We start from the raw sequence: 23,013 nt of genomic DNA on the forward strand, positions 1-23,013 counted from the left end.
AGACTGGTTCAAAATAGGAAAAGGAGTACATCAAGGCTGTATATTGTCACCCTGCTTATTTAACTTATATGCAGAGTACATCATGAAAAATGCTGGGCTGGATGAAGCACAAACCGGAATCAAGATTGCCAGGAAAAATATCAATAACCCCAGATATGCAGATGACATCACCCTTATGGCAGAAAGTGAAAAACTAAAGAGCCTCTTGATGAAAGTGAAAGAGGAGAGTGAAAGAGGAGAGTGAAAAAGTTGGATTAAATCTCAACATTCAAAAAACTAAGATCATGGCATCTGGTTCCATCACTTCATGGCAGATAGATGGGGAAACAGTGGAAACAGTGGCTGACTTTATTTTTTTGGGCTCTAAAATCACTGCAGATGGTGAATGCAGCCATGAAATTAAAAGACGCTTACTCCTTGGAAGGAAAGTTATGACCAATCCAGACAGCACATTGAAAAGCAGAGACATTACTTTGCTAACAAAGGTCTATCTAGTCAAGGCTGTGGTTTTTCCAGTAGTCATGTATGGATGTGAGAGTTGGACTATAGAGAATGCTGAGCACCGAAGAGTTGATGCTTTTGAACTGTGGTGTTGGAGAAGACTCTTGAGAGTCCCTTGGACTGCAAGGAGATCCAACCAGTCCATCCTAAAGATTAGTCCTGAATATTCATTGGAAGGACTGATGTTGAAGCTGAAACTCCAATACTTTGGCCACCTGATGTGAAGAGCTGACTCATTTGAAGAGACCCTGATGCTGGGAAAGATTGAAGGCAGGAGGAGAAGGGGCCAACAGAGGATTAGGTGGTTGGATGGCATCACCAACTCAATGGACATGAGTTTGGGTAAACTCTGGGAGTTGTTGATAGACAGGGAGGCCTGGCATGCTGTGCGGTCCATGGGGTTGCAAAGAGTCAGACACGACTGAGTGACTGAACTGAACTGATAGCAGGTGCTATTTTTGAGCTCCTAGGCATTCTCTTTTTTTTTTCAATTTGCAAAAGGATTATTTTATTTATTTATTTTCTTTTTTTCTCATTTATTTTTGTTAGTTGGATGCTAATTACTTTACAATATTGTAGTGTTTTTTGCCATACATTGACATGAATCAGCCATAGATTTACATGTGTTCCCCATCCTGATCCCCCCTCCCACCTCCCTCTCCATCCCATCTCTCTGGGTCTTCCCAGTGCACCAGCCCTAAGCACTTGTCTCATGCATCCAACCTGGGCTGGTGATCTGTTTCACCCTTGATAGTATACTTGTTTCAATGCTATTCTCTCAGAACATCCCACCCTCGCCTTCTCCCACAGAGTCCAAAAGTCTGTTCTGTACATCTGTGTCTCTTTTTCTGTTTTGCATATAGGGTTATCATTACCATCTTTTTAAATTCCATATATATGCGTTAGTATACTGTATTGGTCTTTATCTTTCTGGCTTACTTCACTCTGTATAATGGGCTCCAGTTTCATCCATCTCATTAGAACTGATTCAAATGAATTCTTTTTAATGGCTGAGTAATATTCCATTGTGTATATGTACCACAGCTTTCTTATCCATTCGTCTGCTGATGGGCATCTAGGTTGCTTCCATGTCCTGGCAATTGTAAACAGGGCTGCGATGAACATTGGGGTGCACATGTCTCTTTCAGATCGGTTTCCTCAGTGTGTGGGCCCAGGAGTGGGATTGCTGGGTCATATGGCAGTTCTATTTCCAGTTTTTTAAGGAATCTCCACATTGTTCTCCATAGCGGCTGTACTAGTTTGCATTCCCACCAACAGTGTAAGAGGGTTCCCTTTTCTCCACACCTTCTCGAGCATTTATTGCTTGTAGACTTTTGGATAGCAGCCATCCTGACTGGCGTGTAATGGTACTTCATTGTGGTTTTGATTTGCATTTCTCTGATAATGAGTGATGTTGAGCCTCTTTTCATGTGTTTGTTAGCCATCTGTATGTCTTCTTTGGAGAAATGTCTGTTTAGTTCTTTGGCCTATTTTTTGACTGGGTCATTTATTTTTCTGGAATTCAGCTGCAGGAGTTGCTTGTATATTTTTGAGATTAATCCTTTGTTTCTTCGTTTGCTATTATTTTCTCCCATTCTGAAGGCTGTCTTTTCACCTTGCATATAGTTTCCTTTGTTGTGCAAAAGCTTTTAAGTTTAATTAGGTCCCATATGTTTATTTTTGCTTTTATTTCCAATATTCTGGGAGGTGGGTCATAGAGGATCCTGCTGTGATTTATGTCGGATAGTGTTTTGCCTATGTTCTCCTCTAGGTGAGCTCCTAAGCATTCTAAATTGTATGCACTTTTGCTAATCCTCATACCAATTCTGCAAAACAGGCTGTAGTATTCCTATTTTAGAAGGAAACTGATGCTCAGGGAAGTTAAGTTGCTTACCCAAGATCACTGAGCCAGTAAGTGAGGGACAAAATCAAAACCGCACTCAGGTCTGACTGACTCCAAAGCTTCTGCTCCTACCCCAGGCGATGGGCGTCTCATTCATTCACTGCCTGTGACCTGCCCAACCCTGATTCTGGGGTCCCCTCAGTGCTGCCACCTGGGTACTAAGACTTAGTACCCAAGACTCTTAGTACTATGGAACCCATGGCCAGTGGATCCAGTCAAAAGGGATAAAAAATGGAAATGATGGAGAAGGAAATGGCAACCCACTCCAGTATTCTTGCCTGGAAAAGTCCATGGACAGAGGAGTCTGGCAGGCTGAAGTCCATGGGATTACATGACTGAGCATGTGTGCACGAGGGTGGAGGGAAATGGGTTGGTAGCAATAAAGTGGTAGAACTAAAAAAAAAAATGGAAATGATGAAGACACTGTAAAAGACTGCCCATGAGCTGCTCTTTCCTCCCCCACACAACCAGGGGCTTTGACTGAGGGACGTTCTCCAAGGCTTCTGGGTTCCAACAATTCTGGGTTCCTTCCAGCAGCCACAGGAGAGGCTGGGTGCATAGGGTGTGATCCCTGCTGCCAGAGCCCAGGGGAGACACGTGAGGGCTCACCCAGGGCAGATGCGATTTGCCTCTGAAGAAACTCTCCCTCCAAGGGTCTTGTGAGGAGATTATGGGTGACTGAAGCCCCTTCCCCCACCTGTCCTGCAGGGCCGGCAGCAGAGAGGGGCCCAGCACTAGTCATCATGTCACCCCAGGAGCTGTTTCCTCTGAGGAATGGCTGAAATTTGTCCTCAGGGGTGGTCGAGGGCACAGCTGCTCCACTCCTCCCTAACAGCCTCCCAGCAAGACCGCCATCCCTCTGTCCTCGCTGTCTGCTCCTGGTCTAAGGGACCCAGGCTGGATGACCGCCCTAAAGAGGCGTCTCTGGGGGTTCCTGTGGATGCCCCGCAGTCACGAGGGGGAGGGGCAGTGGGAGGCACCCCCCCCCCCCGCCCCGAGCCAGGTTGTCCCCTGCCCTCCACCCCTTAGCCATTCCCCATATATTAGTAATCTTAGGCTGTGTAACAAATTTCCTACACCTTAGTAGCTTAAAACAACAAACATTTATCATCTGGGCTTCTTTCTCTCCTTTTTTGTTTGCGGGGGTGGAACGCTGTGCCACATGCCTGGCTTGCATGATCTTAGTTTCCTGACCAGGTATTGAGACTGGGCCGCAGGAGTGAAAGAGCCAAGTCCAAACCCCTGGACCACCAGGGAACTCCCATATTATCTCTTTTTGAGGGGCAGCTCAGCTAGGCTCTCTCCTGGCTCAAGGTCTGTCCTGAGTCCAGTAAAGCTGTTGGATGGCTGTGATATCTGAAGCCTTGAGTGCAGGGCCACGTCAAAGACAGCTCAGCTCAGCATGTCTGTTGGCAGGAGGCCCCCATCTGGAAACTTTGTTCACTGCTAAAGGGAAGGTATTAATAAAATGGTACAGTAGCTTTGGAAAATAGTTTGGCAGTTTTCTCAGAATGTTAAGTATAATGTTACTATGTGACCCAGAAATTTCATTCCTAGCTTTATACTCAAGAGAAATGAAAATATATGTTCACTCAGAAACTTGCATGAAAATGTTTGTAGCAGCATTATTCCTAATAGCCAAAGGTGGAAATAATCTAAATGTTATTTCCATAAATTAGAATGCTTTTCAGCTATAAGAAGGAATGAAACATTGATACATGTTTCAACATGTATCAGGAACCCTGAAAACATGCTAAGCCAAAGAAGCCAGACAGAAGACCACATACTATATTAATCCACTGATAAGAAATGTCAAGAAAAGGCAAACCTATAGAGGAAAAAAGTAGACTAGCAGTTGCCTAGGGCTGGGTGGAAATGGCAGTGACTGTAAATGGGCATAAGGTTTCTTTTGGGGGTGATGAAATTGTTCTACAATTAGATTTTGGTGAAGTTTGCACAACTCTGTAAGTATACTTAAAATCACTGAATTCTATAATAAATCAGGTGAATTTTATGGCATGTAAGTAATATCACAGTAAAACTATTTTTAAAGGAATGAATGTGTCAATGCACCAATGATGAATCCACGATAACTTCTGAGTGAAAGAAGCCGGGCAAAAAAACAATATCTGCTGTATGATTCCTTTTATATAAAGTTCTAGAATAGGCAAACTGCTCTATACTAACAGAAAGCAGGTCATTGGTTGCCTGTACAAGGTGGTAGAGGAACAGGATGGTTGAGAGGCAGAGATACCTAGGGGCAGGAGAAACTTTGGGGTAGGTAGTTTTATTATTAATACCTTGTTTGTGATGATAGTTTCACAGATGTATGCTGCTGCTGCTGCATAGTCACTTCAGTCGTGTCTGACTCTTTGTGACCACATGGACCGTAGCCAGCCAGGCTCCTCTTATCCATGGGATTCTCCAGGCAAGAATACTGGAGTGGGTTGCCATTCCCCGCTCCAGGGGATTTTCCCAATCCAGGGACTGAACCCAGGTCTGCTGCATCACAGGCAGATTCTTTACCACTGAGCAGATACATCTGTTAGTGAAGCCCTCACAGTTGTATACATTATGTCAAACTTATCAAATGGTACCTTTTAAGTATGTGCAGTTTATCGTATGCTGCATTTTAGCTCAATAAGGCTTTTCATGATAATGCTATGATTTGGCATTGAAATGAAAAGTTATCTGTACAGAAAAGCAAGGAAACAGAGTGGTGGGACATAAATTTTATATTAGTGAAATAGATGTTCATTAGAGGAAGAATGACCAGAATCTCATATTTTGCAAAGCAAAAACAAGTGCTGTAGGACACCTAAGTAAATGATGCTATAATAGACCTTGTCACTAAGACAATGTATAAAGGTCACCAATATTATGCTAAGGAATGCAGATGAAGGGTAAGCACATGGCCCAATTTCTGAGGGTGAGGAAAAGAAATTTTAAAGCAAAGAAAAGTTGGTGTTACCGGACTCATAAAATATGAATGCCTATCATTAAGGCATGGTTTCATCTTTCCTTTGTTAGAGCCACCCAAGATAAAGATTCGTCTTACACTTTATACTGTCTTAGACTTGATGACTTTTTGAGATAGAACAGGCCACAGTCCCTCTAAGAGCTCATTATGAGAGAAGAAGTCTGGTAGAGAACTGGGGGGACAGAACAGAGTGATGGGGCTTGGCAGTTCAGACCAGATCTTACTTTTTTAGGAAAATAAACCCTTGAGATCCTTGGCTCTGCCTCATCACCAAAATGTAAGTAAGGAACTTGTCATCTTTTGCCTCATGTGGAGCCTTTGAAAGTGCAGTCTTATCTCCTGTAGAGTCTGTTAGGGCTGGAGGTCAACTTAGAGGACATCTCCAACCACTCATTGTTTTTTCTGGCAAAAATCTCTGGCCTTGCACAGATCACACAGTGAGCTAGTAATACATTATTTCTAGATTTTTCAGAGTGACTCTAGCATTGTGAGATGCAGACCAAAAATGCTTAAATCCTAGAAGCATGGAGTTACATGGGTCCCTTGTCATAACTGCAGCAGTAGTGGGCAGAGCAGAAGCAGCACCAGCTGGAGAGACCACAGATAGTGTCCTGTCCCAATGCTTGGAAGGTACTCAACATCTGGGAGCCTCACCTCAGTTTTCTCATCCACAGAGCATCAATTTACTTCTTAGAGCTCCTTGCAAGAACTAAACAAGAGAGTGTATGTCAGAGGCTGCAAGCTCAAATGCCTTTGGGGCCAGTCAAGTCAGTGGAGTCTGGCAGACTGGAGAGCACAGCCCCTTTCTATTTATTGATTGACTGATTTTTGGCTGCACTGGGTCTTTGTTGTGGCGTTCGGGCTTTTCACTGCTGCGTGGGCTTTCTCTAGTTGCTGCACTTGGGGCCTACTCTTCCTTGCAGTGCGCGGTCTTCTCATTGTGGGTGGCTTCTCCTCTTGCAGAGCACAGACTCTGGGAGGTGTGGGCTTCAGTAGTTGTAGCTCATGAGCTCTAGGGTATGGACTCTGTAGTTGTGGCACATGGGCTTGGTTGCCCCGCAGCATAGTGGGCTCTTAGTTCCTGGACCAAGGATCGAACTCATGTCAACTGCACTGGCAGGTGGATTTTTAATCACTGGACCACTCAAACCTTTTCTAAAGAGAAGTTTCCTTACTCTGTACTGACCAGTTGTTATGTAGAAATATGGGCCCAATGTTGCCAATTTTTTAAAATGTTGCACAGTCCAAAGAAAGATAACTATGGTTTTTATCATTCAAACTGTGATGTGTGAAAGGTCCAGGAAGTGATCAATATGGTATGGTAATAGTTGACTGGCAGCTTCTCAGGAACCCCTTCCCCCACTCTATACATTATTCCTGGCAGGCAATGAAGCAGCAACATTCCTTGAGTGTTCATATGTGTGCTGGCTCTGTGCAAGGTGCCCTAGATGCAAAGACCAGCAGAGAAACAGCCCCTATTGCAACCTTCCTTTGAAATCAGGGAAGTTGGTGACAATGCTGCAGCCTAGTCTAACCCACCATGTCTCCAGCCTTGGTTCCTAGTGAGAATTCTAACCACCTTCTGGGATGACATATTCTCTAAAATCATCCAGAAATAACACTGCTAGAACCTAATTTCCAGTTACCATCTGAACTGCCACACGTCTTACCTAGATTTTTTAAATGCCTTATTGGTTTGCACTTAACCACTAAGGATTTTTATTTGTTTTATATTGCACTGAGTCTCAGTCTACATTATTTCAAGATATAAGAGGTTTTAGAAAATCATCTAGGCTTCCTATGAGTGAGTGAGTGAGTGAGTGAAGTCGCTCAGTCGTGTCCGACTCTTTGCGACCCCATGGACTACAGCCTACCAGGCTCTTCTGTCCATGGGATTCTCCAGGCAAGAATACTGGAGTGGGTTGCCATTTCCTTCTCCAGGAGATCTTCCTGACCCAGGGATCGAACCCAGGTCTCCCACATTGCAGGCAGACGCTTTAACCTCTGAGCCACCAGGGAAGCCCAGGCTTCCTATAGGTCACTGATTTTAAAGGTTCTGGCTTACATCCTGCTTTACCACCCACCAATATCACCACTGATGGTCTCATTGTCACCAGATACCCATGTGTCTGAGTGTTAATATTTTCATTTACACAGGGAATGTAGATAATCATCTGAGAGGCTGTCCCCAAAGCCCCCTGGGCTCATGTGACCAGGCAGTTGGGAAAGTCAGCCCCTAGCCCACCATTATGAGACCACACGGGGCAGGGTCAGAAAGACTAAAGATTTGGGGAAATCTCAACAGGGCTTCCCAGGTGGCTCAGTGGTAAAGAATCCGCCTGCCAATGTAGGAGACGCAGAGACGTAAGTTCGATCCCTGGGTCGGCAAGATCCCCTGGAGAAGGAAATGGCAGAGAATCCTCATGGACAGAGGAGCCTGGAGGGCTACAGTTCATGGGGTCACAAAGAGTCGGACACGACTTGAGCATGCACACACACACTGAGCACGTGCACACACAATGCAATGTTTCCTGGGTTCACAAAAAAGTTGCTTTCAGCAGTCACTAACTATAAATTGCCACTGTGAATGTAGTAGACTTGAATTTGCAACAGCTTGGGTATGTAACATTGGTGAATCTGTGTCATTTCTGAACTTGTCTTTGCTCTAACATCTTCATCTGATCACAAAGTTCTTACAGTGACCTTGAGACCCCTTACCATCGCTCAGAATTCACTCCAATCACCAAGACCTTCTTACTGCCCTTTGAATACACTGAGCCTCCTGCCTTAGGGCCCTTGCACTAGCTATTCCCTCTACCTGGAATATGCTTCCCCAGATACTCTTTTCACTCAAGTTATTTTATCAGAAAGAGCATCTATTCACCCTGTTTAAAGTAGCATGCCTACCTTGTTGTTGTTTAGTCTCTAAGTCATGTCCAACTCTTTGCGACCCCAAGGACTGCAGCATGGCCAGATTTCCCTGTCCATCACTATTTCCTGGAGTTTGCTCAAATTCACATCCATTGAGTCGGCGATGTTATCTAACCATGCATACCCTGAACCCTGCTTTACTCCTTTTCAAGTGTCTATCATTGCTTAACATTGTATTAAATACTTGCTTGTTGTTGTAACATTCTCAACTGGGATATTAGCTCATGAGAGCAGGGACTATTGTTTTGTTTGTGGATATGGAGCCCTGGTACCTAGAATCCTGTCTGGCACAAATCAAGTACTCAATCAATATTCATTGCACTGTTTCACAAAGACTCACTCCTTACTAATGTCTAAGTCTCAGGCAGAACAATGTGTAATGTATTGTTTTTCTTTCAGGCTTCTACAGTGACCTTTTTTGGGAATGTAACATTCTACTAGGATGCAGTTTGATAATTAAAAATCCAGCATTTCTACCTAGACAAATTTGTCACTGTCCCAAAACTATTTATGACTCTGTCCATATTTCTGGGAAATTACTCAATAAATGTTCCTATTACTATATTTTTATTGTGAAAGAATAGAATTTCACCCACAAAAATTCTGTTTGTCTAAGGTCAGAGTCATAGCTTTCTTTGTGCAGTCAGATTTTTCCCTCTGGTTTCTGCTGCAAGTGTTTAAGATTTGCAACCTCCATTCCCCTCGCCCCTGCTCTGTCTTTGCCCAGGTCTTCACCCTCCACATTTGTATTTTCAAGTGTGACTTGGTGTGACTTGTGACCCACTGGGCAGACTATCAGGGATGGGGCATGCATGGCTATCAAGGTCATGAGTGTCATTCAGGAATCAATAACAAAGGAGACAGCCGAGCAGGTAAGAAGAAAAGGAAAATCCCCAGATGACAGACACAAATGTGGGAGTGAAAACTAGAGTGATTAGTAATCAGGCAGCCTGGGCAGTCTGGGGGCGGGTGAGACCTGATCCAAATTAGTCCCCATCACCAAGAGTCTTGAATGTGACAGCATACAGAAACAGAAAATGTGGCATGAGCCCACTGGAAGAGGGGATGGGGACTGAGACCTTACATAAAGGCCACAGCTCCAGTGAAAGGGAGGCTGGTCCATCAGAGGCCACACCCCAGCAGAGCACAAGGAGCAGAAAGACAAGCCAAGGAGCGCTGGGCAGATGCCAGGCCCTGGCCAAGCTGCCCAGGCATAAGATTACCAATTAGATCCAGTAGGAAAATTGGAGGGTTCAGCAGTGAAGTTAAGGTCAAAACCCCATTTTGACTCTCAGCTGGTGAACTGCCTCTTGGATCCATGACCCAGGATTGACTCCAGAACACATACAACCCGTGGAATGGGATTGTGTTTCCCAAGGTTTTCCACTCAGAATCCATAAGACTGAGAAGTGAGAACCTCTAAGGAGGCCCAGAAAGAATGGTCTAAAGCCATTCATGTGACTGCACATTTCTTTAAAGCCCCAGGTTTTCCTTTCCGATTGCATAGTATCTTTGTATTAAAATCCAAAAGAAACTAAATGATGACAAGTTTTCCAGGGCTCGAGAGTCACCGCTCTTTGGCTCATGTTCCCAGTTTCACGTGCTCATTTTTGAGAAGCACAAAGGTTGGTTAAGGCTTCAGAGACTACACGGAGATGTTGGTGGAGGCAGGGCTGAGAAGTTAGACCAGAAACCAGAAACCTAGAAGGAGGCCTCCTGCAGGAAGACTTCAAGTCAGACAGGATGACAGTCACACAGTTTGTAAAGTCACACAGATTGGTAAACGCTGGCTCCCAGAGGCAATGAAGCACTAGGGAGGAAAAAGCTGTCTACTTTTGCCATTCTGTAAACCAAATCTGATTAATTTTAGCATGTGAGTTTATCTAAGCCCCCTGAAATCAACTGAAATGTTTCAAATTTCCCCTCCTAAATTAATTTCTATTCAGATACCACTTATTCATATCAACCAAAAAAAAAAATTCAGCTAGTAATTGTATATAAAATATTCTTATTTACTCCACACATACACCATACATACTAATAAATAAAAACTTTATTTGATTTTTACCCATAAATGGTATCTTTAGTTTGATCACTTAAAAAAAAATACATCTTCATGAACCAAAATGCTTGAAGGATTTGGTTAACTAAGGATTTTGTTAATATTTTTATCTAAAAATATGAAAATCTGAACTGTCAAAATTACTTTTGTAGTAGCCATGTTTGAAATATTTACAGATTTCCATGAAAGTTGACTCCTCAAATGAGGAGATCTCATACAACACCCAGATCAGATACTAAGGGGAAAAAGGCTTTTGCAACCCCAAGTTAGGACTTTACATAGGAAATTCTAGTGGTGTTTACCCACTTTGAAAATTTTACTGAGTATTTTTCTTTTTCAAAATCAAGTAGGATAAGTAAATAACAACAGTACCTCAAGGACTTTCATAAATAGCAAAGCTCTATTTTCACAGCTATAAGCAAATATTTGCACTTCCCTGAGAGCACAGCTTCTTTGAGTCCAAGAGCTCGGGTGGGGGGGCGGGGGGCGGTGTTTCCTGAGGCCAATGCATGCAGAACATGATGAAAGCTAAGAAGAGAATATTTATCTGTTGATGTTTGGGTGAGCTAAGCTTCATTTCAGATCAGCCTTGGCAACTGGGGCCCTTTAACCTCCCTGACAGATTCCACCTCATCAGAGCCTCTGGGCCTCTGTCTCTTGGTCCAGCAAGACAAGAGACCTAGCCAAGCACCCCAGAGGCCCCACAGCAAACAGGTCTTACTGCTGGTCTTGCTCTAATTTTGCCTCACTTCTAAGAAGTGGGTTCCTTATGCTCCTCTCCCCCTTCTTGAGAATGGAGTCATGCTCCCAAACTCCAGGGCCCCTGGCATCATTTTCTAGACTTGTGTCCAAACCTGACTTCCTCCTCCTCCTACCTCATCCTCTTCCTTCCAGTCAAGGGTTCTCTATCCACTCATGGGACCTGACTCAAGATCCAGTAGGCTGTACCAGGACATTCTGCCTGAGTCCTAGGGCCCTTTGTCTCTGACTCATCTGGCACCAACCTGCCTCGTCCCCCTGCTGGCAGTATGGCTTATGACAGTTAACTTCCTGTGAATTAGGTTTTTATTTTTTCATCTAAAAACGGAAATTAGATTTTAAGAGCTTCCATCCCTAGCTAGGGCCTAGAAATTTAAATCCTGATGATACAGAGTTTCCCCAAAATGACTTGAACTTTTTTTATATCCCTAAAAGTTACAGACTGGCAGCTTCAAGTGCAGAAATCTGGGTATTCTTAGTAGGTGTATCTGTCTGCCAACCCACTATTGACAGCCAGGTTTATAACACAGAGATCCTAAATCCTCACTTTCCCAGCATAGGGTTGACCTGTTGAAAATTTGGGCTCAAAATTTGCCAATTGCCCTCATCAAAGGACAACCAGGACAAGGAACACATTCTTTCTGAGGGGAGGCTCTCTGTGTTGCCAATGATGCTGTCATTGAACTTCTTTGAAATTTCTTTCCTGAAATTGTCTTTGAAATACGACTGATTCCTCCCAGAGCTCATAAGTGGTTTCTGAAGGCAATCCCAAGGAAAGACAAACATGTAAACAACGGCTGTATCATTGATCTAAAAGCACAGCTTCCCAAGGAGACCACTTGGAAGGGCAAGAAAGACCTGAATGCAACCTCATAACTTCACGTACATCTCCTTTTCTCTAGCTTGATGAAAAGAAAAATTATAATATTGACAAGTGGCCCATTTACCTGCTTATTGAGTATTTCTAGGGTGGAGATTTGTCTTGCTTTTTGGAGTCCCCAAGGCTTGCCAAACATAAAAATTTCCAGGAATGTTTGCTGAATTGAAGTAGTTCAAATCATTTCAGTTGAGAGCTTCATTAAGGTTATCAGTGTTCATGGTTAAGTGAGGTATGAGTACTAAATTTGCACAAATATGTTTGTATTTTCCCACCTCACTTTTCACAGCAGGGAGCTAAAGTGTCACACCTGACTCTAAGACACAGAGCTTCTTAAACATCAACATGCATTTATATTTATCCTCAATGATCTATGCATAAATAGAATTTTCAGTTGTAATTTTCCAAGTCTGTTTTATCTGCTTTGAACTGTAGCTTCTTCTAACCATAATTTTTCTATGAAAGTTAAATTCACTATCAACTAATACCTCTATCTTCCCAAACTGCTGAGATGTACAAGCACAAAATGGCACATCTGACATGAAATAAAATTCTATAAAGAGAGTTGAAATCATATGATGAAAATAAAAGACATTAGGTAATGCAGTTACTATGTCGTTACCATTATTGTTGCTTTTTAAGTACAGCATCTGAAATAGGATATCTTAATCTGTTTCCCCAACTCAGGGATTAGAATGAATTTCCAGTGAGCTCATTTGAAAGCTCTATCTCTGAGAGTAAAGAACAGACTCTGTTCTTTGAGTCAAAACTGCGCCAACCTGATCCAAAAACCAAATAAGAGGGATTAAAAGGATCCTAAAAACGAAGCTTCCAGGCAGGTGGAGTCACAGGGACATAGACTCAAATCACTGTCTAAAAATTAGAACGTATACTGTCAAGAAGAGCCAGTCATTCCTCAGCGGCCAGCAATGTAAGGATGTTTACACACACACACAAAAAAAAAAAAAACAAAAAAAAACAGTACTCTGAGTCTCTGGAAAAACCTTTTCTACATTGCAATACAACTGTTGGACATTAAAAGGCTAGGGCACTGGGCTGTGCTGAAGGTACAATTCTGTCCGGCAATGACAGTTCCAGGCTACGATGGGCCTCCTGTGATCATAAAAAATAGAGGCTTTTGATGAGGAGCACAAAAGTTTTTTACATGTTTCAGAGCAAACAGTTCTTCCCAGACCCATGTCCCTAGAACTGTCAGATGGAACAACCTATGATACACTCTTGACAAGGGGCCCAAGGTTACCACACCAAAGATCCCATGTGGTTTAAATATAAGGAAAAGAAGAAGAAAGAAGAAACAAAACAAAACAAAAAACCTTTATTTCCCTGCCTTGCTGAGTGAATCCTCTAGCTAACCTGTCAGACCAAAAGATGAGCTGTTTTGCTTTTTGTTTTCTTGCTCTGAGATAGACGGCCTGACAGAACCTACACTGACTTCGAGATGGAAAGATCTGGGTTTAAACTCCTGGTTTAGCTCCTCAGAATTTGGCTGACCTAGGGCAGTCACTTAGCCTCTCTTAAGCTCGGTTTCCTCATCTGTCAAATGGGAGTTTTAATATCCAGTAATCAGGTCATTAGGACAGTGAAAGGCACTGGTGTACAAAAGCGCCTGGTATAGAACCTGGCAGGGGACAGGTGTGTCTTGCATGTTAAGTATTACTCTTCTTTCCTCCTGAGGTAGGTCTCGCAACCATTCCTGGCTGGTCTCAAGTGTCCCAAAGCTGTGACTTCCGAGGAGCCCCCAGGGGGAGCCGCGGAGAGCCCCTGGTCCAGCCCCGCCGGTGTCCGAAGTAGGATCGAAGGGCAGGGCTGAGGGAGGCGGGCTCCCCGCGTGACTCCGCCCTCCGCGCACCCGCGGTCAGACCGACACGGCTCCGGGCACGATCCTCCGAATGTGGGTGTACGACTTCCTGATGGTGACGCTGCCGTGGTGGGACACTCCCCGGGGCAGGACGCATTCCTCCGTCAGTTTCTGGGCCTCGGGGTCCCAGCACAGCACCGTGGCGATGACCTCGTTCTTCTCGTCCCGCCCCCCGGTGATGTAGAGCCGGTTGTTGCAGGGCGCGATGCCGCAGCTGGCCCTCTCGTGGCTGAGCTGGGTCACCAGGCACCAGCTGTCCTCCAGGGGGCTGTAAGCGTACAGCGCTCTCATGGCCCCTCCTGAAGAGGAAACACCGTGAGCATTTCACTGTTTTTCTGGTTTTCTCCCCCATTAACCACTAAACTACTACTGGTTAGGTCAAGTCTACCACCTTGCCAAAAGAAAGAGCAAATTCATGGCTCTCAAGAAAGCCAGGATGGGTAACTAGGGGCGGGAAGTCTCATGCTGGAAATAGTTCACAGCCCTTGAAACTCTGCGGCCAGGTGCTAATCAGGTTCTAAAGGACACCTGACTTCCCATGACTGCCAAAATGTACCCTAAGACTGCTCTCTGGAGGAGATACCAGGTGGTGCCTCAGGCAGGCCTGGCTCATAAACCCGGCTCTGTCACTTTGGGATCTGTAACCACGAGCACCAAGACCATGGTGGTTATGAGAAAACAGAGGGATCACGCACATAAAGCACCTGGCGGAAAGCCTGGTACAAAGAAGTCTTGTGTTGATATACATGACAGTGACTAAAGGTGGGGGCATCTCTAAACTGAGCATGACGGGGAACACTAGCTCTAGTAACCCATCTTGAGATCAGACCTTTGAGGCAAAGTCATGAGTCTGACCATTAAAAACACAGGAAACCAAAAAATAAATAAATAAAGGAAAAGAAAAAAAAATTCCCATATTAAAAAAAAAAAAAAAAACCACAGGAAACCTGAAGCAAGGGAGAAAAGGGATTTTGCCTTAATCTGTTCCCATATTTTGTATTCAGGGAGCCTTCTCTGGTTAGCTCTTACTTGCTAAGTTATTTATTTTTGGTATTTCCTTAATCAGTAGTTCTCAGCCCTGGCTGTACTTTAAAATCACCTGCACGTTAAAAACACCTAGCACTGTGGCCAGCATCCTCCTCATTCTGATATTATTGGTCTGGACAAGCCCCAGGTACCCATGTTATTGTAAAAAAAAAAAAAAAAAACTCCACAATGAGTAGTCAGGGTTGAGATCTATCATCCTTAACAATTACATGCCCACTGTGGTCTGGCTGGTCAGGCTTTCCTTCTGGCTAAATGCAACCTTTCAGAGCCCTCAAAGCAAGTGGGAGAATAAAATTTCCATGAACACAAAGTAAGAAATAATAGTAGCTGCCATTTACTGGGCACTTATACTGTGCATATTCAATTTCTGTGCAATTGCTAATGCTTACAATACACTTTGTTCCCATAGCAACTTCTGGCTCCCCCTTCCCAGGGCCCCATTGTCTATCTGCTCTGCGTGTCTCCTAAATGTGGGCTGTTCCTGTCTCCAGGACTGAAAGATAAATTCCACCAAGGCTTGGACCAATCTCGTCTTCTCTTCCTTTTCAACCCCACCCACATCATACCATTTGCTTACTTACCAACTACATAGATACGGTCCCGGAAACTCACTGCATTGATGCATTTAGCCTCTACTGGCATGGCCGACTTTAAATTCCACTTATTGGTTGAAGGATCATAACACTGAGTCTTGTCCGTTGCCAGTTTCCCATTGGGCCCTCCGCCAATCACATAGAGCTTCTTCTTATGGCTGGTGGCTGCGAAGGAACTGACGTGGATAAGGAGGGGTGCAGCCTGCGGGGACACACAGGCACCAGGAGAAGCTCTCAGTCACACTGCCCAGATTGTTGCAGTGGTTCACAGGACACAGGCCAGGAGTCAGGGAACACAAACCCGGGCATCCTTAGCCTGAAATCATAAGGCCTGTGGGCTTGACTCCCTTGAGATACAGAGAAGATCAAAGCATACATTTCCCACCCTCCCCCCTGGCTCTGGTTTCTAGTCTATTTCTCCTTGAGTCCAGCTCTCAGGGGAGGTGGGGTGTAGACAGCAATAAGTGTATATGAGATGAAACCAGCCAATGTTGGAGGAGATTGCTTTCTCAAAAACATATATTCATATTTATTCATGTGCTCCTTCATTCAAAAAGTATTTACTGAGTGCCTACTGTGTCCCAGGCATTGTCCTTAGCACTTAGAGCTAGGAAGAATTGCTGGTATAAGGGTTCCAGGTGTTGTCTATAGGCAGAACTGGTTCATTTTGCATAATTGAAACTTTATGCCCAATGATGAACAATGCTTTGCCTTTTCTTGAGTATGATATGTACCTGAGATTGTATTGCTAAAGTCTTGTATGAAGATATACACATTGTTCATTGTTAATAGGCACATGAATAAGGGCTGACTCCTAAATACTACCAAATGACTCTGGGTTTCAACAAACAGTGTAGTCAAGGGATCCCTGTGTGCCCAGTGTGGAGAAGACAAGGGCAGATGGTGTCCTAGGAGACAGAGATTCTAGACCAAGACATGCAGACCAAGATAGGATTAAGCCTGCACTCCACATCTGAGTTACTGGCCAGGATAGGACAGGTACCCACACAGAGTTCCCCCACCTGGAAGAAAGTCATTTCTGTGACCTGACCAGAAATGCTGAATCGATGGTACCACCAAAAATACTCTCAGTGGGAGGAGAAAGATCAGAAAACCATATACCTATGTTGGCAGATACCTTTTTTTTTTTTTAAGTTTTGAAGCAACCATACAGAGTTACTCATAGAAATGATCTATACCTCTGACCAGCAGTTGTGGAAGGGGTCATAGGTCTCCACGTTGTTGATCCTCTGCAAGCCGTCGAACCCTCCAAGCACATAGACCTTGCCCCCTAGCACCACCATCTTGTGCCTCCAGCGGCCTATGTTCAAATACTCAATTTGAATCCATTTGTTTATTGAAGAATTATATTTCCAAACATCGTGCTGTGTTTCTTTACCACCTGGAAGACATATACAGCATTTAAGAAACCACAAGATGTGCAACAAGTACAGCTTCTCCTATAATTTCCCACAGGCCTGTAAGTGTTACATCCCCAAACCAACACCAACCCCCACTCCACCAACCCACCCAGGCAAAAGAACCCTTGAAGGTGTGTGCGGTGTGGCTGGGGAGACAGAGCCAACACAGGGAAACAGGGAGACACTGTGTAAGGCTGTGCCACGTGTCACCTCTGTGCTGCGAGAGTTTGGAGAAGAGGCTCCATGAGCTAAGTCCAGAGAAGGCTTCAGGGAAGTGGTACCCAGGTCTGCCTAGGCAAGTGGGCACCAGCAAGAGCCTGCTCTCAGTGTTTGTATGGCCCAGGAGCAAGAGGTCAGGCAGGACAGGTGAGGTTGAACGATTGTGGGTGGGAATAGTAGGGTCTTATGTGCTCAATCAGTCATATCTGACTCTTTGCGACCCCATGGACTGCAGCCCACCAGGCTCCTCTGTCCATGGGATTCTCCAGGCAAGTGTACTGGAGTGGGTTACCATTTCCTACTCCAGGGGATCTTCCCAATCCAGGGATCTAACCCATGTCTCTTGCATCTCCTGCATTGCAAATGTGTTCTTTACCACTGAGCCACCTGGAAAGTCCGGTAGGGCCTTGACCAGCATCAAAATAGAAAGCAGCTTAAGTTCTATGTTTGCTTGTTTATTAATATTTAAACAAATACAAGCCTGGAGAAATCACCACGAAATCTTAGAAAATTCTTTGGTTCATATCTCTGATCCATATAAAAACATAAGTGAGGTTTGTCCTACTTTGAAATTATTTCTGTTGGAACTGAATGAGATGCTCACAAGAGAGTGATGAGCTGGTAAAAAAAAAATTTCAAAACAATTCAATAAACAGAAAATACAGATTTCAGTTAGGGAGAGAGACCAAGACAAAGGAGAACTGACTTTTTTGGTGACTTTAATAAAATATTTTAATGACTTTGTATTTCCTTTTTCCCCATCAGCACAGAGTACTACTAATGATTAATACTTAAAAGATGTAGCTTTCAGACTTTCAACTGTGCACTAGTGTGGAATTATCACTGATGAGGCTCTGTGTCATGAGTGTTTCTCAAGGGTGGAGCCCCGAGGTAGGATTCCTAGGTCAGAGACGTGCCCACCTTAATTTTCATAGGTGCTGCCAAAGAGCCTTTAAAGCTGTCCTGGTTGGCCTTTCCTCATACCCCACCCACAGCAGATATCAGGAGGGTTTTTTTGGTTGGTTTGTTTGCTTTACATCCTGATAGAGAAAAATGATGTCATAGTTTGGTTTTTCCCTGCTACTAGGGAGATTGAGCTTCTTCCTCTTCTGTGAGCTTTTTGTTCATATAGTTTAACCATTCTTGGGGAGTGGAATTGTGCACCTTTTAGAGTTCTCTATTCAAAACACTGTGATATTGATCCCATTCAGGTAGTATCCAAAATTATAAAATACTATACACTTCCAAAGAAATGTATGCAAACTTCATTAAAAGGAGGAGAAAACCTACAACTTTTACTTCAGGATGTAAAAGAAGATCTGATTAACTGGGCAGGCGTATCGTGTACACAGATGAGAAGACAGGTTATTGCAAAGATGTCAACCCTTCCCAAGTTAACCTCTATGTTGGGTGTCTTCAGGGCTTTTCATGGATTTCAGGACGTGAAGTGACCATTCTAAACTTCATTTGGAAGAGTAGTTTGGGGAACATTTCTAAGAAACATTTGAAAAAGAAGGAGTGAGAGAGCTTTTCCTGGCAAATATCAAAATAAATAAATATCAAAATACCAAAAAGCCATGATAATAAAGACAATGTGCTACCAGCATAAGATGAGACAAACTGATCAATTAAAAGCAAGGTACAGAAATAGACTAAAAGATATAGAGATTATCAAAAATGGCATTAGAACAACTGGCTATTTGTTTAGAGAAAAATTAAGTTAGATCCCTGTTTCACATTACACTTAAAATTTACATGTAAATGCTATAGAAGTAACCGGAGAATATATGATAGAAGATGTTAAAGATCTTGGGGGTGGTGAGGGGCTTTCTAAGCATGACAAGAAACCTAGAATCATATAGAAAAGAAAGTTAGTATTTAAAATATAAAAAGTTAAAAGACAATCACTATCTGAGAGAAAGTATTTACAATACAAATAGCTTCACTGGTGACTTAGACAGTAAAGAATCTGCCTGCAATGCAGGAGACCCAGGTTCCATCGATCCCTGGGTTGGGAAGATGCCCTGGAGAAGGGAATGGCAAACCACTCTGGTGTTCTTGAAATCCCATAGACAGAGGAGCCTGGCGGGCTACAGACCATGGCGTTGCAGAGAGTCAGACATGACTGAGTGATTAACACTTTCACTTCCATACATTAAGAACTCCAAAAATTAATAAGAAAGAGACAACCAACCAACAGAAAAACAAAGGATAGGAACAGCTCATTTTAAAAAATCATACATTTAACTGATAAATAGATGAAAATATATTCAATCTCACTAACTTAGGGTGTAAATTTAAGCATTCAAGTCTATTAAAATGTAATTGATAATAAAAAATGTTAACAAGGATGTAGAAAATTGGCACTATCATTCATGATTGGTTGAACTGTAAATTGGTACAAACTTTCTGGAAGACAATTTAACAATATCTACAAAAATTCTAAATTTACACATCTTATGACCACTTCCAGGAATCTTTCCATATAGCAGCACAAGTTCATAAATATATATGCATGAAAATGTCTGTTGTGGCCTTTCTTTCAGGGGGAAAATAGACATTGAAAAAAATTCATTCATTCAACAGACAGCCCTGAAACTGGTAAAAGAGCAACAATAACAGTCCTCACAGTAATGATAATGATGAGTAATACTGTTGAGCTCTCACCCTGTGCTTGGGATTGTGCTGTACTTTATGTGTAGTATACACTTAATACATATAGTAGATCATGTAATGATGTCCAGAATAGATCATTAATTGAGTACAAGTTTCTGTTGATTTAGTATAACAAGCATGCTTTTGTGTTGCTTGTATCATTTTTAAAAGGACAACAACAAATTGAAGACAGAGAAAAGAAAAGTTGTAGAATAAAATAACATGTATCGTATATGTGGCAAAGACTGACAGTGACTACCAAACCTGTCTTTTCCTCCTGAGCACGGTGGCTAAACTACATTTCCCAGCCCCACATCATGGGGTTGCAGGGAGGGCATGTGGCTGGTTCTTGCCAATAGAATGTGAGCAGAACTGATGCCTGTGTCCAGGCTGAGGCTGTTGTGAGCAGGTGTGCTTTCTCAACTTGTTCAGTTTCTCTCTCTTCCCCAAATGCATCAAGCTTTAAGGTCACTTGTGGAAACAGCTGCATCATGAGATGGAAGGAGCCTAGGTCCCTGAAGAACCGAGTGGAGCAGGTGCTCTCCCTCAGCCCCCATGTACTTCTGTGCTAATTCACTGAGATTTAGAATTGGTTACCGCAGCTAGTGTTACTTACTCTAAGATAATACAAAACCATTTTTGTAAAAAAAAAGAAAAAATGTAGGATTGTAATGGAACAGAGAAAGTGCCATGTTTTACTTTATACTCATTGTATTGCTTAAATCTTCTAAAACAATTAAAAATATTTCTATAAGACAAAAGAAAGCTGAAATCTAATCTATGGTATTAATATATGCAAGCAAGAACTGACCTGCCCTTTATTCTGAAGGAGGCCAGCTCTGGGAATAAGCTCTTCCCTAAACAAGTTTAGATTAGAGAAAACCTCCAAAAGAGGGGATGGGATGTCTGTCTCTTCCCTTGATACCTCAAGAAGTGCTAGATGGCTTTTGATGTCATGGGAGAGCATGAGACTGCGAGAACATGGATTGGAATGTGTGACTTTGGGTAAGTTCAATACTTTCTGAGTCTGTTTTCTCCATTTGTAACCTGGAGATTAAAATCACCTACCATATGGAGTTGAAGTGAGAGGCAAATAATTAAACACTACCAAAGTGTAAGTTTATTTACACCTTGTTTATTTACAGTAAGTGCTGTAAGAGACTGTGTCACTCAATAGTTATTGAACATTTACTATGTGTCTAGACACAGTGCTAGGTGTTGGGAATACAGTGTTGACTCACGGAATTCAAGGGCTAATGGGAAACAGGCATAGAGTAATTACAAATAATTAAGCAAACAACTTAGAAGTAAGAAATGAAAAAGTATTGGGTGCTATTGGAGCATCTAAAGGTAAAATCTAATAAACTCGGGGGAGGGGTCAGATTTTTATTCACTACTGAATAAATTACTGAATATTCATCACTGTATTACCAATGCTCAGTGACCTTTGCCTACAGCAGACACCAGATAAACTCTAGCAATACTTTCCTTCTTCCTTTTCCAGAAAGTACAGGACCTGTCTGCCTGTTCCCCCAGTTCTTAGGACAATACTGCTCAAGGATTAGGGTTTGTTTAGTAATAATCCCCTCTCCACGATAAGACCATCTGAGTGCCTGGTTTCCACATTCTGACAGTCAGTGCTAGATCAGTGCCATCTACACTAATTCTTCTAGGATGGTTGCCTGGTTCTCACTAAGGGAAGCACGTAGTGCCTTGGGAACTGGCTTTGGTATCACATAACTGCTGCTTACCTGAGATGTAGACCTCATTTTTTAATGTCACGCATGCAAACTCCACCCACTTCTTATTCTCACTGTCCAGTTCATGCTCTGTCATGGGGAGCTTGGCCACCTCCAGGCGGCTGCGCCTCAGGGGATCCAGGCAGGTTACCTCCGCCACAAACCGTTCATCCTTCGTGCAGCCACCAATGATCATGAATACCTCAGACTGGAACTCATGCATCCTGGGCTTGGTGCGCTCCGAAATGATCTGGAAAACCAGCGGGAGTACAAAAAGGCAGAATGGTACAGTGGTTCAGAGCTCAAGTTATGGAACCAGGGCAACAGAACCCAATTCCTAACTCTGCTGGGTATGACCATGTGACTTCACCTCCTTGAGTATCATCTTCTATATAATGGAGATTTTAGTGGTGACAACCTCATAGTTTTGTTAGGAAGATTAAGTGGGCTAATATACTTAGTGTGCTTAGCCTTGGGCCTGATGGATAATAAATACTCAGTAAAGGTTATCAGTTGTAGATTTTACTACTTTTTAAGAAGTTCAGATCTGTTTACAATCAAATGCACTTCCTGCCTCTTCTCTCTTGCTTGGTTGGAAGCACTGAATCCTAGAATTTAATTTCTGGCCACCTTCCACTGCCCCTTGGTTTCAATTTCTTGATGATATCCCAGACTTTGCTCACTACCAGGCCTCTTCAGGAAGAGAAGTCCTGACTGGGCATATAAGAGCATCCAGAGACTTAGGAGAAAAGAACCAAAAGGGAACAGAATGTATCCAGGGACGTCGGGGGACTGGGTCCCAACATCAAGCATATGACCCTTCAGAGCCCTGAACAAGTGAAGAAATTCATACCACAATATTTGAACACAGCTAAAGGAGCAGAGGTTTGGGGTCAGATACACCAGAGTGCCTTTCTGCTTTCACCACTTGTGGCCATATGACGTTGGAGAAGAGACACAGTCTCTGTAAGGGCCTGTGATCACACCTCTGCCACCAGGCTATTGTGAGCATGCATGAGATTGTAATGTAGAGGGCTGAGTCAAGCATCTGGCACATGCAGGGCCCTTGAAAGCTAGTCAAAGGGGACAGTGGGAGCAGTGGGAGATATCATGTTGATGTTATTAATGAAAAGGGAGAGGTACCCTCCTCCTGGTCCAACCATTCCTGGGCTTGATGGGGGAGGTTCTACAGGTGTCGGACCTTGATGGGAGACAGAGAGGCAGCACCCATTTCCCACATGACCAAAGCAGCTGCTTTTTCCTACAAGGTTAAACTGACCTAATATGGATCATGGAACTTCAGTCTTGCCTACAGATAGTGACACACAGGTTACAATAGCAAAGACTAAAGCCCACAAATGGTGAATCCAATCAATAGTCACATGCAATAAGGTCAGCCAACATACAGCATCTACTTCCCAGAAGAGACTTTATTTTTCTGTGCCAA

General features: G+C 43.3%; 1 protein-coding gene across 1 annotated transcript in view; it reads right to left on the reverse strand.

Moving 5' to 3' along the window:
- Positions 1 to 10,350: 10,350 nt before the first annotated feature.
- Positions 10,351 to 23,013, reverse strand: part of KLHL6 (kelch like family member 6) — a 54,537-nt gene continuing 41,874 nt past the window's right edge. The window contains exons 4-7 of the mRNA XM_061166673.1: positions 21,579 to 21,816; positions 16,732 to 16,934; positions 15,521 to 15,734; positions 10,351 to 14,191 (exon numbers count right to left, since the gene is read on the reverse strand). Coding sequence (XP_061022656.1) covers positions 13,890 to 14,191; positions 15,521 to 15,734; positions 16,732 to 16,934; positions 21,579 to 21,816 — 957 coding nt within the window. The 3' untranslated portion in view covers positions 10,351 to 13,889. The remainder of the gene's footprint in view (positions 14,192 to 15,520; positions 15,735 to 16,731; positions 16,935 to 21,578; positions 21,817 to 23,013) is intronic.

The sequence above is a fragment of the Dama dama genome, chromosome 19, assembly GCF_033118175.1.
Source record: "Dama dama isolate Ldn47 chromosome 19, ASM3311817v1, whole genome shotgun sequence".
NCBI classification, from domain to species: domain Eukaryota; kingdom Metazoa; phylum Chordata; class Mammalia; order Artiodactyla; family Cervidae; genus Dama; species Dama dama.